This window comes from Chiroxiphia lanceolata, chromosome 8 (assembly GCF_009829145.1).
Source record: "Chiroxiphia lanceolata isolate bChiLan1 chromosome 8, bChiLan1.pri, whole genome shotgun sequence".
NCBI lineage: Eukaryota > Metazoa > Chordata > Aves > Passeriformes > Pipridae > Chiroxiphia > Chiroxiphia lanceolata.
This window is the reverse complement of record NC_045644.1, coordinates 25325518-25343285: the sequence shown is the minus strand read 5'-3', so window position 1 is coordinate 25343285 and position 17768 is coordinate 25325518. Positions and strand designations below refer to the sequence as shown.

The 17768-nt window shown below is 40.9% G+C and overlaps 1 protein-coding gene across 7 annotated transcripts in view; it reads right to left on the bottom strand.

The window, feature by feature from the left end:
- The window catches only part of ZMIZ1 (zinc finger MIZ-type containing 1), a 348375-nt gene that overhangs the window by 31644 nt on the left and 298963 nt on the right, over positions 1-17768 (bottom strand). For 5 of the 7 annotated variants that reach the window (XM_032695347.1, XM_032695349.1, XM_032695346.1 and 2 more), the window contains 4 exons: positions 5423-5537; positions 2979-3196; positions 1352-1550; positions 73-363 (listed from right to left, as the gene is read on the bottom strand). In XM_032695347.1, the coding sequence (XP_032551238.1) occupies positions 73-363; positions 1352-1550; positions 2979-3196; positions 5423-5537 (823 nt within the window). Of the gene's footprint in view, positions 1-72; positions 364-1351; positions 1551-2978; positions 3197-5422; positions 5538-13095; positions 13484-17768 lie in introns of those variants that run through there. The other 2 variants (XM_032695352.1, XM_032695348.1) reach the window with 2 other exon arrangements.

Genomic DNA, 17768 nt, shown 5'->3' with positions numbered 1-17768 from the left:
ACCACACATTACCCACGTGTTGCAATTTCAGTCAAAATAACAGTGTACACAAAATACAATTTATTTTATTACCTCTCCTGGGTACGGTCTCTTTATGCCCTGTATAGGCAAAGACTGGGGGCGAGGGCCTGGGTAGGCTTGCTGAGGCATCCTCTGCCCATGGGTGCTGAAGGGACTCATTCCAGGAGGCCGAGGCTGGTTCATGCCCATGGGTGGCCCGCTCATGCTGGAAGGTGTCATTCCAGCTCCCATGCTTGCTGGGTTCATGTTGCCTGGCATAGAAGCAGGACCACGAGGACCAGGCTGGTTCATAAACTGGTTGTTGTAAGCCTGAGTTGGACCCATCTGGAAAGAGGAACAAACCTTCAACGGAAGAAGAAGAAAAAAAAAAAAAAGAATAAAATGCGACATGCATTTATAAAATGGGAAGAGGGAGCTGAACGTGCTTTTGGGGGAGGGAAGAAGGCAAGGATTTATGTCGCATTTTCTTTCAGTGTTCTCCAGCATTTGATGGGCAGTGATGTTACTTATACTAAAAATTCAACTGGAATTGTAGAAGACAGACATAAGTCTAAAGTGAGAAATTAAATCTTTTCAATTGGTTTGTCTAGTACTGTACGGTAACAGGTTAGGAAGTTGGCTGTGTAAATACAGCATAACACTACAGTTTCTAAGACACTGTGCTTCACATCACCTGGCACCTGGACCCATATACTTCAGAAATCAGAGAGGTAAAAAAGCTAAGGAGGAAAAAACCTGAATTGATCAAACCCTTGTTTATTTTAAGAAAAAAATGGTTACATGAGGTCACGACATGCTAGAAGTTATGGATCACCATAACATGCATGTCTTGCATAGCTGCTCTTACAGACAATATTATTATAAGCAAACCTCTCTTCTACTGTTGTTTTCTTGTTTGAAGGGAAAAAAACCCAACCAAACAACTGCAGTCAGCAAAATAAACAATCATCCAAGCACAACAAAACCTATTTCAAGATTCTGGAACATTTCACTAGGTTCTCAAATTTAGAGGGCTGGCAAAGGCAGCAATAATATATCATGTCAGATGCAGCTGTAATTTTGGGTAATCTTCAATTTTTTTTTTAAGGGGCAACCCCTAAACTACAAAATACAGTTAGGCAAGATTGATCACAAAAAACACAGGACACTGACTCATACCTACATACACACATTCCAGCAGTTTCTCATAAGCATTTATAACCATGCTCATGCACAAAAAAATAAAAATAGAGTAGGCACCCTAACAAACACAATAGTAAGAAGGGACAGCCCAATTCCCTGTAATGGTCCAGATCAGGCAGGTATGAAAACATAAGGGTTACTCTCTTACCGGTCCATACTGGTTCATGTCCTTATTCTGTGTTTCCTGAAGGGCTGCCACAGTGGCCGTAGCTGTAGCTGTCGCTGTAGCAGCTGCAGCTGCAACTGCAGCAGCGGCAGCAGCTGCAGCTGGCTGGGTGAAATCAGCTGGTGGCCTCGTGTGGGGGGGGATCCCCATTCCTGCAGGGGTATTTGGGCCTCCAGGGTAACTAACAGGGAAGAAAAGAAAAAAAAGGAAAGAAAGAAAGACAGAATTAAGATGTGCCGGTGGATTTTGTTTTGAACGTGGTCCTCACCTGGAACTGTTCCAAAACCCCCTATCAATGACTAATGAAAGCCAGCAGGAGAGGTAATTAGGTGAGTACAGGAGACACAAGTGTTGTCCAGGTGCACCAGTCATAGGGGCTGCCACTGGAATTGCGAGGCACTGCCATCAGTTGTTTTGGGGGCAGTGAACTGCTTCAAAGCTCTGTAGCTTACTGCAAAGTAGAACTGAACTCCTGAAAGTTAATGCTTCATTTCCCAGTAGTGTAGGGGCAGACTTCAGAGCAGCATGAACAGAGAGCTTCCTACATTACACAACGTTCATCTGCCTCAGTGGTGAATTATGGCAAGTGTTCTCAATATAGTAAAGGCATTTCTCCCTGAACCTTAGCAGAAAGGCCAAGAGAGACCCAATGCAATCAACTCTGCTGGATCCCACACAATGTATTTCACAATTCCTACCCATCTCCTCTATTGATCATAAGATAAACTAAGCTAAACCATGCCTTTCCCACTCCAAGATATCAAATATCTTTATAAATATGGGCCAGTACACTGTGCCCATTTTAGAGACGTTAATACAAAGCTAAAGAAACTTTCTGACTTGTTCAAGGTCACTCAATAGATTGGTGGTAGAAATGAAGGAAGAGGTAAGTTCCCTGAGTCCTGGGCTTATACTCTTCACACTAGACTGACTATACAAACAGAAGTAGTCTTTTAAGCAGGCTTTGTAGTGGGACCATAAACAGTGGTTTCAGTTAAGTGCCCTTACCACCCTTATTTACAAAGTACAGACACAGAAAGTCAAAATGTAACTAACACCAGACTATTAGTTTTTGCTTATTTGACTAATGCAGCATTTATTTCCCAAAATAAATACACATCATGACCATCTTTCTTAACAAACACCTTTGTTCCCAATTCTTTTCAAATTCCTGTTGTGGAGTAAGTCTTTGGGCAGAAATATTCTGTTGCACAGGAACCTCCTTTGCCCAGTGCCCAAACTTACTCCTCCGTATGCACGAAGAAATTATACCATCAATACCTTTCACATCCTGGCCTTATTAAATGTTAATCATTCCTAAGCCTGTGGTCTGTTTAACAATTTCCCTTAATTAAAACTTTATTTTGGGGGTTTATTAGAGCTAATTGATTGACCTAAGCCATTTCCATTTACGGTGATGAATTTCTTTGCAGTTCAGGTAGCTGATTTCCAAAGCTGTAAAAACAGTATGTACTTCACTTAACCAGCATAAAATAGCTACTGAGACTTTATATAATTAAAATAAGCCCATGACACTTCTGCCAGGTCACTAAAACAAGCTTCATCAACTACTTACATCCATTTTCCGCCTCACACAAGTAAATCTTACCTGCCACCAAAGCCTCCACTCCCAGGATAATTGGGTCGCCCATACATGCCCTGCTGTATGTATGGCTGAGTGGAGCCTGCCTTGGCTGAAAACTGTTGCTGCTGTCCAGCAAACTGAGGGGAGTTGATTCCAGGGTTGCTGGTTGTCATCCCAGAAGCCATGGGATTTCCTGCTGGGTTCATAGGGTTGTTAGCATTTGCCATTGGATTTCCCAGCACCTGTGAGAAGAAAACATGAGAATAAGGGGCTGTACCTTGAATTACTTCAAGTAAATTAAGTTAATTTGCTGTGGTAGTTAAATTAAAACATTAACAACCCTGTACTCTGAACTCTTATTGGTATAAACCTCATTGATGCCTAGTGCACATACCTGGTGATGTCTCCTTTTCCCATTCCAAACAAACCCCACTGGATGGAACCCTAACATGTATGAAAAGATTTGATGAAAAAGATCTGCTAGAACGATGCTCTGACCATTCATCTGACTATGAGAAAGGACATGACTTTTCTTTTGTGGTATGGGTTTCTTCAGGGCTTTTTGTTTGGGTTTTTGCTTTGTATTTGCTTGTTTGTCTGATGCAGGCCTTTGAAATAACCTGGAAGTATTCAGTTCCACTAGCATACTGCAAAGGCTACTACAGATGTGAAAACTGTGAAAGAATCTTGAATTTAACTCTCACTAAAGTGTACAGAAGTCTACTGGTTGTTTTTATTGCTTCTTATAAAAGAGTCCTCTGTTCTGTTTTTTAAAAGGACTTGTTTTGCTGGTTCGAAGAATTTTTTTTCCCAAATTGCTATGTTTTCCATTGAGACGTAAGCATGGCTGTTCATGGATCAACTGCACAGAAATCTACCTCATACTTGAAAAGAAACTTAGTGGTCATGATTTTTACAGAAGACTAAGTCATCAGCTTCAGGCATTTGTGAAAAGAAATTGGTGAACCCAGCTCATTCCTTTCCCTCGATGAGAATGAAGACTTACAGGAAATCCTGACATTTATTTCAATCTGCTCTGAATAGCTACAACCAAGAGTCACATTCCAGAGTTTCACTGCTCCCTTGCAGTGACTCTGAAGAAGCATTTTCTTTCTTTGTGCCAAAACAATTTTTTCCTTCTACTGCACATTCCTCTGAAGTACCATGAAGAGTTCAAGTAATATTTCAGTTTTCTTATAATAGAACAAAACTCTGAGTAAATTTTTTTTATTCTTTCCTTTTGCCTTTTTAAGTGTGAAAGATTTCCACAAGAAACTACATTTTCATTTTCTGGCCAATATATGGACCACTGTGCTTACTCAAGTGTTTCTCTTCCAGATGGGATACCTTTTCTTTTAATGTATTAAAAGAAATCAACAATAATAAATCATGTTATAGGTCCTGTAACTGTTTCCTCTTGTTATTTTTTGGAAGAAAGATTATGCCACCACCAGTGCTTACATAACTGCCCTGTGAGTATCTGTATGACTTGGCCTCTGAATAATTTCTTTTTCAAATAGCTCATTCCATAACCGTTTTCTTTTCAAATTTCTTACCAAAATTAAAATAATAACAAAAAAATAATTGAAAAATTTGTATGGGATCTACTGTCACTTGGTTTGAAGAAGGCAGAAAAGACAGGTTAGAGTTATGTACAATTTGCACTCATTAAAGATGGTGTTCTGTTTTGAGCACTTCATCTATGGTGTAAGAAAAGGCCAGACTGTCTGAGAGCTTAATTTGTGCCACAACCCTCAGAGTGCACACTATCACAAATAATTGGCAACTTCTTCATAAAAGCTGCTTCTTTTTGTATGGTATAATTCAATATACAACACGGAACAAAAAGAGAGTTAAGAGCAGAGAGAACCAAGTGAACAACCAGGAAGTATGGCTCTCACTTGGAAGCCAGGAGCTCATGCTTCTGTTCCAACATATATTGAAATATTTTTGCAAAGTCAGGCAGCCTTAACAGGGAGAGACTGGAAAGAACACAGCCTAATGCTGGTAGTTAGCAACCCAGTGTGGGGGTAGACTTGGTACTAAATTTCACCAGCCCACAAGTACAATACACAGCACCATGTAAAATCAACAACTGTCATTTGGTGAATCTAGCTAATTTTTTTTTTCTTAACATAACAATTCTTCATGTCCAATCTGAAATTCCCAAGAGGTTTGGGATTACCCCAAAACCATGCTTTTAGTGTTGAAACCACATAGTGCAAAGTTCAAGCTAAACCCAAGCATGACATTTGCATGCAGCTAAAGGAGTAACTGATGCAGGCTCTCAGACACCTCCTTTCTGATGCCACCAAAGTGGACATGACCTGGAGAAAAACGCACCATGTACAACAAAGAAGACAGACACTGCCATTAATCCCAACAGGATTTTCCAAAAAGCTTTCCATTTTACAAACATTAGCAAAAACGTGTAGCTAGAGGGGAGGAAGCATAAAGATGAAGCTTACCTGGCTTTGAGAGGTGTTAGTCACACCCCATACTGTGGTGACCACTGATAAAGAGCCTGGAGGCTGGTTGGTATTTTGTTGCCAGGGAACAGAATCATAAGGGAAAGACCCATCACTGCAAAAACAAACGTTCAGGAGGGTGAGATTTTGGAAGTTTAAACAGTGGCAAGTTGCTAGTGGGGACAAAGGGATTAACATCTGACATTACCTTAACTCTCCACTCGTCTTTCCATTATTAGCCTAGTACTCTCAGAGGCATGAAGTTTCTTTAATAGCAACGTGATCATATCAAACCACATAGAACTAATGAATTCCTTAACTATATCGAAGCATAGGGCTTTTAGCATAAAAAAGGTCTGTTAGCAGTGGTAGTACAAATAAACTCAGGGGCAGAGTTTCAAACAAGGACACTAAGTTACTCAGAAGCACGTATTTTTGCAATTCATCTCAAACTCTCCAACAATCACTGCTTCAGCTGCCTTGTATCAATTCAATTAGATTTTGAGACCAGACTGCAGTTCCACTGTCTGCAGTGGGTCCCCAAATGACCAGAAGAGCCTTTAAAGCAATAGCAGTTCAACATCATTTTGAAAAGTAAATTGAAATTCAGATAGTGTTCTCCTACACGATGGATAAGCTGCATGCCAAAAACAGTATTAGCTAATCAGCATTCTAGAAAATCAACTGCAGATATACAACACATCTTTCAGATGAATATGTGGATGAGAGGATTGGGTTTTTCCATTAGCTTTGTCCACAGATACAAGCAAACATTTCTTACAGTTCTTGTCATAAAACAAAACCAACGCATTGGTGGTTTCAAAATGAACACAGAATAAGTATGCATCTAGTAATTAATGAAATATGTTAAACCCAGTGAAAATAACTATTAATCCTATAACCATAAAATATATTCCACTTGAAATCTGCTCATTCTCGTACTACCAACTTGTAAATTAGATTTCTATTTGTGTATATGTACACATACACACAGGTGATCTTTCCTCATCTAGATATATATACGCCATTTAACAGACACACATTGCTCTTTCATTTTCAAACACTATTAACTTATATTTCATATCAAGAACTGCATTTTTGTCTGGACTACCAGCTATCACTGAAATTCTATCCAGGGCTATCTTGCCTGAAGAATCCATACAGGCTCTACATGTGCTTTAGCAATGAGTTTCAAAGCCTGTTGACTCTCCCATGTCCCCAGACAGTACTCCAGGCTTGGACTGTTTCTCCTTCCTTCTATGCTGTGAGCCAAAATCAAGGACTACCTATGTGCTCATTCTTTAGCCTGCCTGTAACACCTAGTGTAAATAATTTAAGAACAGGAATTGCATTGCTCAGAGAGTGCACATGTATGTGACAAAAACTGCCTCTGTCCCAAGTAACAAATAATCTAACAATAACAACAGCAACAGTGTAAGGCAAAATTAAACAATGAATACATTTCACAAACAACTAGGAAATAGCGAACAAATTCCATAACGCCGGGCCAGCACAACAGCACTGTATCAGAACATAACTGTGCATTTGAACTGACCTATTTGTTTCAAAATACCCTAATTCAATTAAGCAATAATATCACACGAAAAATTAAATTAGGGATAACAATAATTTCCCCTAACAAATAATTAGAGAAAACTAATGGAAAACAGTAATTCTCTGTAAGATGCCTGACATCTAATGTTTACATTGACAGTATCCATATAAACCAGTGTGTGAATAAGGGGATATCGAACACCTTGCAACCACTAAGTCCTAGTAGCCCATGTTTCTTTAAAATATTTTCTCTTAGAAAGTTGAAAATCTTGCCCCTCTCATTCAGAGGCTCAGACAATGGCTTCAGTGACTAATATTTGCAAGTGACGCAATGCTTCAGCAAGTCCCCTCCACCAGCATGGAGACAAATGATGACTAACCCAGAATTTGTGACTGCTATTAAGCCTTCCTCTTTTATCCTGCTCTGAATGATGCCTCCTACTTTACTTCCTTCTCTGACTGTTTCTGATGATGTCTGCTCTGTGATTTGTTTGGATATTTATGGCACAACTGAGCGTTTGTATACTTGAATGACTACAAAGAAGCTCTCTCCATGACATAAGCAGTGAAAGGACTCACTGCAGACATTCCTCTCTATTCCCCAATGATGTACTGTGGACAGGTAATAAAACCCGAGGAACAAGGCAAATATTTTGCAAGTGTATGAATAAATAAGAAGGGTAATGATAGACAGGAATCAAACCAGTGAGTCAGTCATTGAAGATTCTTCTAAATGCAAATACACAGTTTGTAAACATACTCAAACTTTGAGCTAGCCATGCTTTAGTCTGCTGTTAACAAGTCATAACTATTACTTCACTTTCTTTGCCTCCAAAGCATGTTTCTCTCCTTTACAGTAGGTAGAAGAAATTTCATATATCATTCATCCATAGCTTCCAGTGGTAGAGTCAGAGCATTTGTTCAATAGAAGGCTACACTGCTTTCTCAAAGACTATACAATCACTTCATCCTAATTATAAATACAGAATAAATCACTCAGTTTTACTCTAATACAGTTAAAATGGATGACAACTTGAGAAACCATATGGTTGATATATGATGAAAGCCTCCAGCACAACATATAAAAGCCAGAAAAAGACACCAGGTACAGATTCGTTGAGAAATATTCACTGTGCTCATTGAATAACATGACTCCCACATTATCCAACACAGGACTTAGCTTTAAATCGCAGACACTACTAATATCAGAAATTATAGCAACACTGAAATAGTGATAGATGTGCCTTGCAGAACACAAATTTACATACCCTCATCTACAGTTACTGCCCTAGACCTCATCCTTTAAACTTCACCTTAGCTGAGAAATACACGGAAATCTCATGGTTTGCATTCCCCAGGATGATACTCTGGCCCATCACCAATTACATGAGTGTCTCAGGATGACTTCTGCCATACTGGATACAATACCTACCCTTCCTCCATCACGTGAAGGCTTCTTTGGTTTCAAGCAGTAGGAAGTGCTAAAACATGTGCCACTCAACTAGAGGATTACTTGTCCCTCCACTTCCCTCTTTCAACTTGTGTTTCTGTGCTTAAAACAACCCAAAGGAATACTCCCACCATCAAAGGAAAATCCGTGTAAGTACCGTAATGAAACGTGACCAATCCAATTCTCATTTGCAAACGAGCAGTGGCTTTCCACTGTTATTATACAGAGCTGTGAATTATCCTGAAATCCCTTTCTTTAAACTTGAAAATGGCAGCCAATAGAGAAAGAAGCTTCAACCTCTTCAGCCAAAGCGAAATGCTGCCCATGACATTGTTCCTGTTGAACGGTACAAGGGTAATTAAGTCTCTCACTGCACCCTGGAGGGCAGTGAGTCAGTTTAGGCTCAGCTGGAGTCCACTAAAAGAGTACTGACTAAATTTATAATAGTGCTAATGAACCTATACATACTACTGGTCAGCATTAAAGGCCAAACAACAGAGGAAGCCATAGAGCAAAGAAGAAGAGATGGAGGGAAATTACTTCTCCAACTATGATGTAGCAATACTGCAATCAAGCAATGAGCAAAGATTTCTTAGCTACTGGCAAATGTACTGAAACCACCAGTAATACAACGCTCATGCTGGAGAGGTACCTTGATAGTTAGGTCTAAACGGCTTCTCTTAAGCCCAGTACTAGGGAAACAGAACCAGGCAGACACCCAGCCTCTTAGGAATACTTACTTCATGTCAGATAGATCGACAGTTAATTCCAATAAAAGTTGCTTAATAACAAGTGACCTCCGTAGAGTAAATTAATACTGATGAATTACTGTAGTTTATACATAATTTGTGGTATTATTTGCTGTATTTTAAATACGTTTATGCTGTCATTAAAGCAGTTTTACATGTATCTGCTACTCTGTTTACATGTCCTCATTGCTTAGGAAGGAGATGGTTTAGTGAAGTACGCATCCCTAGAGCATTGATACTTTACATGTTGTGGAGGAGGGTGAAAAATGGAATTATAATTTCCTAGTCATTTTCCACATCACTTGTTGGGAAGGCCAGGTGTCTAAAACACTACCTTTATAAAGCATCTATCTCTGTTTTAAACACTAAAAATCTGTGAACTACTGCAGAAAAGCACCAGATGTTGACTTGCTTAAAAAACCTTTTCACTCCAAGCACTGGTATCAAGTTTCCCGCAACTGGGCTTTCAGTGGCTAGTTTCTGTTGCTTACCCTCAAGCCAGCTTTACAGTTTTGTCAGGGTCTTTAATGTTTCTGAAGCACAGTCATCCCACCCGATGGGTAGCTGACACACACAGAGTTCACACAATCCCTTAAATCTACTGACTCCATCATAACTTCCTCAGCTGACGCCAAGATGGGCAGGTAATTGCCAGTGTAACACTGACTGTCATTTCTCCCATGTCTCCTTTTGTCACCCATGGACACCTAGACAGGAGAGCACCTCATGACAAGGAGCGAGGCGTCAAAGATCTACACAGGCCAAACACCCCTTTGCAATTACACATGGCCAAAAATCAGAACAGTCAAAATACAGCCCAAAACTGGAGCTCCTGATCTGTTCCTGCCCGACGGCATCTCTCTGTGTCTGCACCTCGCTCTGCCTCTGGGTGCCTGGGAGCTCAGGGTGCTCAGCACCCCTTGGCTGTATTCTTGGTTGGAGCCTCTAGGTGACACTACTTTAATACAAACGAAACCATAACTGTTTGCAAACAGGGCTCCTTGCTCCCCTCTTTTCCCCCTAAAACCTCATGCATCTGCAGCAGAAAAATATCACAAATCCCACAGCCAGAACAGGCAATAAAGCCCTGGGTAACTGCAGCACCAATACATGTGTTTCACACCCATACTGTCTCACAAGTTAGGCAGCTTAGCTTCTTTCACTCAGGTTTAGTTTTTGTTTCACTTGGATTTCTTGAGTGAACACCACTCACATATCTCTAATTGCAAATATGGATTCAGTTTGCAATCCTTCTTGATTAGGGCACCATCATGAACCTAACATTAGAAATTGGAAAAAAAAACAGGAAAAAAACTAGCTTAGGTCCTTTCTGGAGCAATGTAGTGTTTGACACCAAAAAGGCAGTTAAAATTCAGTATTTGCACTGCACCATGCAAACCTAACAATTTGATAAGCTAGGAACCCCCACCAACATATTCATAAATAACAGATCAAATGGATTTTTTTTTCTTTTCTGTCAAAGGTCCACTGAAAATATCCTTGGCCTTGATTACTAATTTGAAAAAAACCCACTGTGACAATGGAAACCAAAGTTCATTTCTGCTTACTGGCAATCAAAAACATTTTGGAGATCTGCTTTTGTTTACTTTTTAAAAAAACCAAAAATTTAAAGGGAAACAACCAACTTCTCATTATTCATTGAGGTTTTTTATTCAAGGGAGTAAAACCAACACCTCCCCATCTGAGATCCATGCACCATCTTCATACACCTACAGTGTTTGACCAAAGCATTTGAACTTGAACACCAAAAATTAGTTTTTAGTCTAGTTGACAGACTACTATTAAAGACATTACTATTAAAAAAAACCTATAAAATTTGACCAAGTTGTCCCTCGACCTGTGCCATGTTTTTCGCAGACTGTGTAAACCGCTCTAAGCTATTCATGGGCAGAGCAAGGAGACCTCCATGTAGAAAGGACATGAAGACCACTTTCAGTCAGCAAGGAAACATGAGGATATACTGTAAAGGAAACAAACAATAAGTACCTCTGTACATCACACACTGACATGAAACAAACTAAAAGCCAATGCTGTGTACAGGTAATCCTAAGCTGTTTACATTCAAGATGAGGAAAACAAGAGGGTGGTGTAGTCAGTCTGTATAGTAGTACTGACTTTGGATGGCTTGCAGGAATTCACTTTTGACTGATGCTATCTATGTGATTCATACCTTCCTGAAATATATTCCCCTACAGAGCATTATTATTTGAAGAAGTTTAAATTGTATTGGTATAAATTAAGACTCCATCCCACATTTCACTAAAAAACCCCCTAAAACGCAATCCCATCCAAATCACTGGTGTTTTTGTGTAATGTTAAAGTGAAAAGCCAATTTGGAAGCATTCTGCAAGACTTTATTTCCCTCACTTCTTAATGGCATGACTACAAGTATTCAGATCTTCCAGAGAAATACAGTTTCAAAATATATCCCATCACAATTCTCAAGTCTGTTGCTTCCCTCCACTCTTCACAACTAGATGAATACGTTTCTCTAAACCTTTGGAAAGCTTTGATTCTCCCAACTCTAAATGCACAGAAGATCCATATCTACTCCTTACCTATCAAGAAAGAATTACCTCAAGTGCTGTTTCAGTACTGGATGCTGCCTGTACCATGAAGAGGAAGACTGTAAAGTGGTTAGAAATTTCATAATTCACTGTAAAAAGAAGGATGCTGTTTTATGACAAACTGTGTGAGAACACAGAACCATTCTGAAACCATCTAGGTGAGCAGATGCAGGTGAAGCAGTCAAAAGGTAAAAGCAGCAAGCCATTTATCAGCTCAGTAGTTTGGATGGCACCTGCAGCTAGCAGGTGGCTATCACCCCCTGCCTCTGCTCTTTTAAATATCCACACACACACATCTATAATAACCATTCATGCAGCCACACACATATGCACAATACAGCCGCTAGCATGGACACTGAGACGCCAAAATCGAGCTGGCAGTTCAGCAGGTGATACAAAGTGCTTCTGGAAGCTGAAAGCCCTTAACTTTTTCTTTATAGTTCTGACAAGGCCTGTGAGGCCTGGATGACTTATGACTGCACAAGGCGGGAACACTGCCTTCCATTTCACATTGGGTTGCTACAGATCAGTCTGTGACACACTTGCTGCTGTGCTTCTTGGCGCCTTACTCTACAGACGGTGTCATCAGTTAGAGCCATGCCTGCAAGTATCACGCTGCTTAGCAAGTGTTATTGCATCTGAATTAAACTCCCAAAATTAGAAAAATGCATCAGGCCAAATAATTAGATTAATTCATAAGTTTTTGAACCTGCAAACACCCACATCACCCCTGCATGCACACACAGTCCTGCTGCACTACAGATTTCATATATGTCCACGCACACGTGTGTGCGCACGCAAAGATACAGAGATAACACAACTTATTTCTGCACATGTGGAATAAATGATCACAGCTATGCAGGTAAGAAACACAAATGCTACTGAGACCCACTGCTGCCTCAGAAGAAGCAGAAGGGGTTACACTGTCTGACATGGGGACTACAGCATCCATCTGATCAAAGGAAAAAAGATTAAAGCATCACACCCAGTTCTATTGTCACACAAGTAGACCATGCAATGCATTACTACAGCCCAGATTACAGTTACAAAATCCAGCGGTAACAGCCCTGTTATTAACATGCCACCTGTTACCTTTTTCAAAATGCTGAAATTATCTTTTATCGTTTTCAGCTTGACAAATGCAGTTTAATCTTTATTGCATCTCACAGCACAGACCTGCTTCATCCATGTCTTATTTATCTCACGTGTGTCGGAATGCAAACCCGAGCCCTTAGTCCCCCCCCTGCCACCAGGCATTCCTTCTGCTCTGCTTTATCAATGTACCTGGGTTTCCATATCCGACTGCTCCTTTACAATAAAAAACACACCCACCCAGTATTCTACCATTGCCCGTTGCCTTGGTAATCCAAATGCCTGGGTACTCGCTGATTATCGGCGAATGAGACTCGCATTGTTCACACCGCAGCGCGTCTGCTATGTTAATGTGAGATAATGGCAGCCAGAAGACTCCTTTTGTTCCCAGCTTTGCTGTTTATTCATAGTGCCTGGAGGTCAGCGACTGCTACAACAACCGGGGAAGGAACCGCTGAGAGCGTGAGCAGATTCCACTTCTGCTTTTGCCTCTGAGACAGGGGGAAACACGAGCAGCCCCGCACAGCGAGAAGGGCACCGGGAGCTCTGCAGTCTGACTCACGCAAGGTGTAGCAGGCGGCTCGGAGGAAGATGTGATGGACTTGCACTTCCGAGATTTTAGATGAAGCTGATTTACGCTCCCCGACAACAGAAAAAAACCCGCTTTCTTCGAGAGGCACGGCGGGAAGGGAGGGAGAGAGGGAGGAGGGGGCAGCACAGCACCGCCGCAGCTCACGGGGAGCGAGCCGGGCTGGGGGCTGCGGGGCTGGCCGGGCACAGGGGAGCGGGGACAGCCCTGCCGGGGCAGCGGCCGGGCCGAGGGCAGCGGCTCCCGCAGCGCCCGGCGGGGCCGAGGGCGCCGGGCCGGTGTCGGTGCCGGGGGGCGGCCGGGCAGCCCCGAGCCCACGGAGCGGGGCCGGGCAGGGCAGGGCAGGGACCCGGGCGGTGCGGGACTGCCGCGCTCCGCACACACAGGGCAGGTCTGAGACACGTCTCCCCGAGCCGTCTCCGCACTCTGGCTGTCAGAGCGGGTTGGAAATGCTGTCGGTGACACAGTGACACGGGCAAACAAACCGTCACATCGCATCTCCCCTGACGCGGTAAGTGGGGACCGAGAGCACGAACAGGCTGTGGTACCTTCCGCGCATTCCCAGCTCGGTGGAGATGAGGACATTCAAGAAGGTGCACCGGCTGGTGCGCTGTTTCTCATCCCTGGAACAGCCCTTTCATGGGAAGAAACCACCGATTCCTGCTAAAGGCACTACCAGTATCTAATTAATGTCACCGACCCATCTGCCCAGGTTGCTGATGTGCTCTGTCTCTGGAGCAGGCTTTGTTGTCATCTGCAGCGAAAACCAGTCAGGAGTGTCTTAGCACGAATCGCTAACCCATTTTATTTTAGGGAAACCATTAGAAAAGCCCTCCGTCACTGCAAATAGTAATAACTATTTCCTTTTCTTCCCACTGAGATTCTGAGGGACGTGAGAACCCAGATGCACGGGAACGTAAGAAATATAAAAATTGACAAAATTGAGTATAGGGAATTCATGCCTTTTCTAATCTATTTATAGAGAAATCCTGTGGAGGGTGACATTTTCATCTAAGTGAATGAATAACATACACGTAAAGAAAAATCATCAAAAAAAATTACAGGTTTTAGACAAAATACACATCTATGTTCCTGTTGCCAAATTATCAAAAAAAAATCAAAAATCTTTTAAAAAGACAAGGTATTTGCGTCAATAACAATTTTTTTTCACTCCACTGAAAACGTTGCCAGACTGTAAACTCCCTCCCTGCTTAGAAGCCATGTCACCTCCTGGCAGGCAGGCTGGAGTGCGATGCTAACAGCGTGGGTACCCAGAAAACAGCTACTCACACTGAACTCACCCTGTGCTGAACCACGGGCTGTCCCTCCCCCAGCCCTTCTGTGAGTGGAAAGGACTGCTAAACCTCACACGTGGACCTGATGCTGCAGAGGTTGAAGGGCACTGACCTAGTTCTGATGCTCCCTATCCAAAGGTATTCAATCGAGTTAAGACTCCCAATGATTTTAATGAGTTTTGCAACAAAGAGATAGGCAAAATATAGCTTTCAGTGTCACCATGCAGTTATCATGCTGACAGCCAAAACGGTTAAAAACCAGGGGTGCTGCCAGAGCTGAATGATTTTTAACTCCAGTGCCACACAAATGAGTTGGTTTCCTTGAGAACAAGTGACAGAGGGAACCTTCCCAATACAGTCAAAGAGGATAATCATGTAGACTAAGCACAAATCATGTGCTTTTAAGCAGACCTCATGCAAAAGAGCATGATACTGTTGTGATTATTACTACACAGTAAATCACAACCAACCAGACATTTTCAGGAACTGGATGTTCAATATGGCCCAAACATGGAAACGATACCTGTCTGTTCAAAGCTGTTAGTTACCATATTTTAAAAACTAACATAGACACCATGAAGCCTGAAAAGATCAGATTTTGCCTCAGTCAGCAGACATACCTTAATAATATTTGCCTAGTTTTTGTCAGGATTTATAAAAATATCAGCTTACACTTTTTAATTAAAGTAAATCGCAAACCAAAACCGTAAAACTTTTTCTAGTATATACAACATGTAGAGGAAAAAATTTCTTGTTTCTGAACTTTTCCCTTATTTTTTTCTGATGGTGAATTTTAACATTGAAGGACAGAAAGGAAGACAGACAAAACAGTGAAGCTTCTCTTGCAGAAACAGAAGTAAAACAGGTTCCTTTACTGGGTATATTCTCTTATATTAGGATTTAACATCTGTTCAGTCCCTAATTATATTTAGTTCACAACTTCACAAAGAGAAACAATCCTATCTTTCACCTAAGGAGTTATGAATTCTTTTGCAAAGATTGTCCCTGTATGCCACAGCCACGACATAATGAAGCAACCCCTACTTCAAATCGATGTATAAAACATGCACACGATACTTGTTTTCACATAAGTCTGTATATGCTCCACCCAACCTTTCACTTTAACCATTTTTCTCATCCAGACATTTTTAAAGTGACTATCACTGTCGGTCAAAACCACCTATGAGGGCAAAACTGAAAAGGCAACAGCCTTTACAGAAATTCTGACATTGTTTCTACTGGTATGTCATAACCAGTTCACTTCTGGTTCTTAACAATGCAAGAGCCAGTCTCAACCACCCAGTAAAAATTCAGACAGAGAATTACCATTCTTTTTCAAGAGCTCCTACCAATGTTTGAAAGTTCAGCTCTTAGCAAAGTTTAAATTGGAAGAAAAAAGGGACAAAACACTAAAACCAAGCACCTTTGTGAAGCAGGTCTAGCCAATAAAAGGTATTTATGACGATTGCCTGAACATGAAACAGCAATGATAATAAATAAAGCACCTACCATAATATTGAATTACTACTTAATTTGATCTACTGTTCAATTTTCTCTAAACCTCTGGCACTAAGTAATTTGTGATAAAAATAATTTTATCTTAGTATTTTTCATCAATCTTGATTGCCCTATACAGACATTACCACCCTTTGGTCACTAATTGCATGACAGCTGGCAATTAGTACAGAAGACTGAAATTTGGAGGAAGAGTGAAGACAGTAAGAACCCTACAGATGCTCATGACAACATACCAAACTGCAAATAACAGCTGTCTCTTTCCAGGTGGTTTTGTTGACAAAGTAAGCTTTACTACAAGCTGTGCAAGGAATGAGAAAGGCCCTAGGGCTTGCCTGGGTCAGATGGACCTGAAAATGAACTAGGGTGCAATTCCCACTGGGATTGATTGAAACTGTAACTCTTTCAACCAAGACTGAATTTGATCCACATGTAAAGGGCCACAACTTAATGCAATAAAATGTTAAGTAGGAACTTCATCAAAGCAAAGGGAGGTGTGTAATGACAATAATTTGTACTTACATTACGACATTTGCCAAAGACCTTAAATTCATTGAAAAGTAAAAAATCAGCCAGCCTGAGTAGTATCTCTTATTACAGACATTATGTCAGATTGGAAAACTACAAAAAAAGAAAATGCATTACTCCCTGCAAGCTAGAAAGCATGAAATTTCACTCTTGTGCAGTAGGGCTAGCCCCAAGACTAATGGCTCTCCTTAAGTTCCCCATAAATTCATTAAGTCGGACTTTAATTAGAAGTTATACAAGATTAAGGAGATAGGTCTTACACGATCTTTCAATGCAGGAGTGAAGTTTACCCATACAAATCAGTAAATAAAAATCTCACATTCAAGTTTGAGCTAACTAATACACTGCACTGACTTTAAAAAACTCCTAAGATTGGGGGGGTTCTTTTTGAGAATCCAGTGCTCATTCTGTTCATAAAACGCAGGGGTTTGCAGTCCAACCAACTGCCCTACATAAACCAGCAGGTATTTAGCTGATTTTTTTTCCTATATGCAAGACTTGATCATTCTGTTAATGAAAAACTAAATTTAGAAAGAAATTAGCACAATACAGTCTCTACTCTGAAAGCATTTGTTGCATGTGTGCACATCCTTGTATGGCTTCTATTCTGCTCTCTGTAAGTGCATTTGACCATTAGTAACACTATCAAAGCACTCCCTAATCAGTCTATTTCAGATTTTTCTCATAATTCAATTAACTTTCTAAAAATCAAAGATTGTCCTTAAAAATAGGCCAGACTTGAATTCTCAATAGTTTAAGTGCCCATAGTTTATTAAATATGAATCCTCAGATTTAGATTCTTGTGATACATTATTGAGTGAGAATTTATTTTAAATAGTCGAGCCCTGTTTCAACTACAGGACAAAGCACTGTGTTTCTGTAGTGCCAGGTACATCAGGATTCTAGTCCCTGACTAGAATTCTGGGCAATTTTGTTGCTAGTAAAAGAGCAGAAAAATCTCTGTGTGAAGTACTCAAGACTGTCTG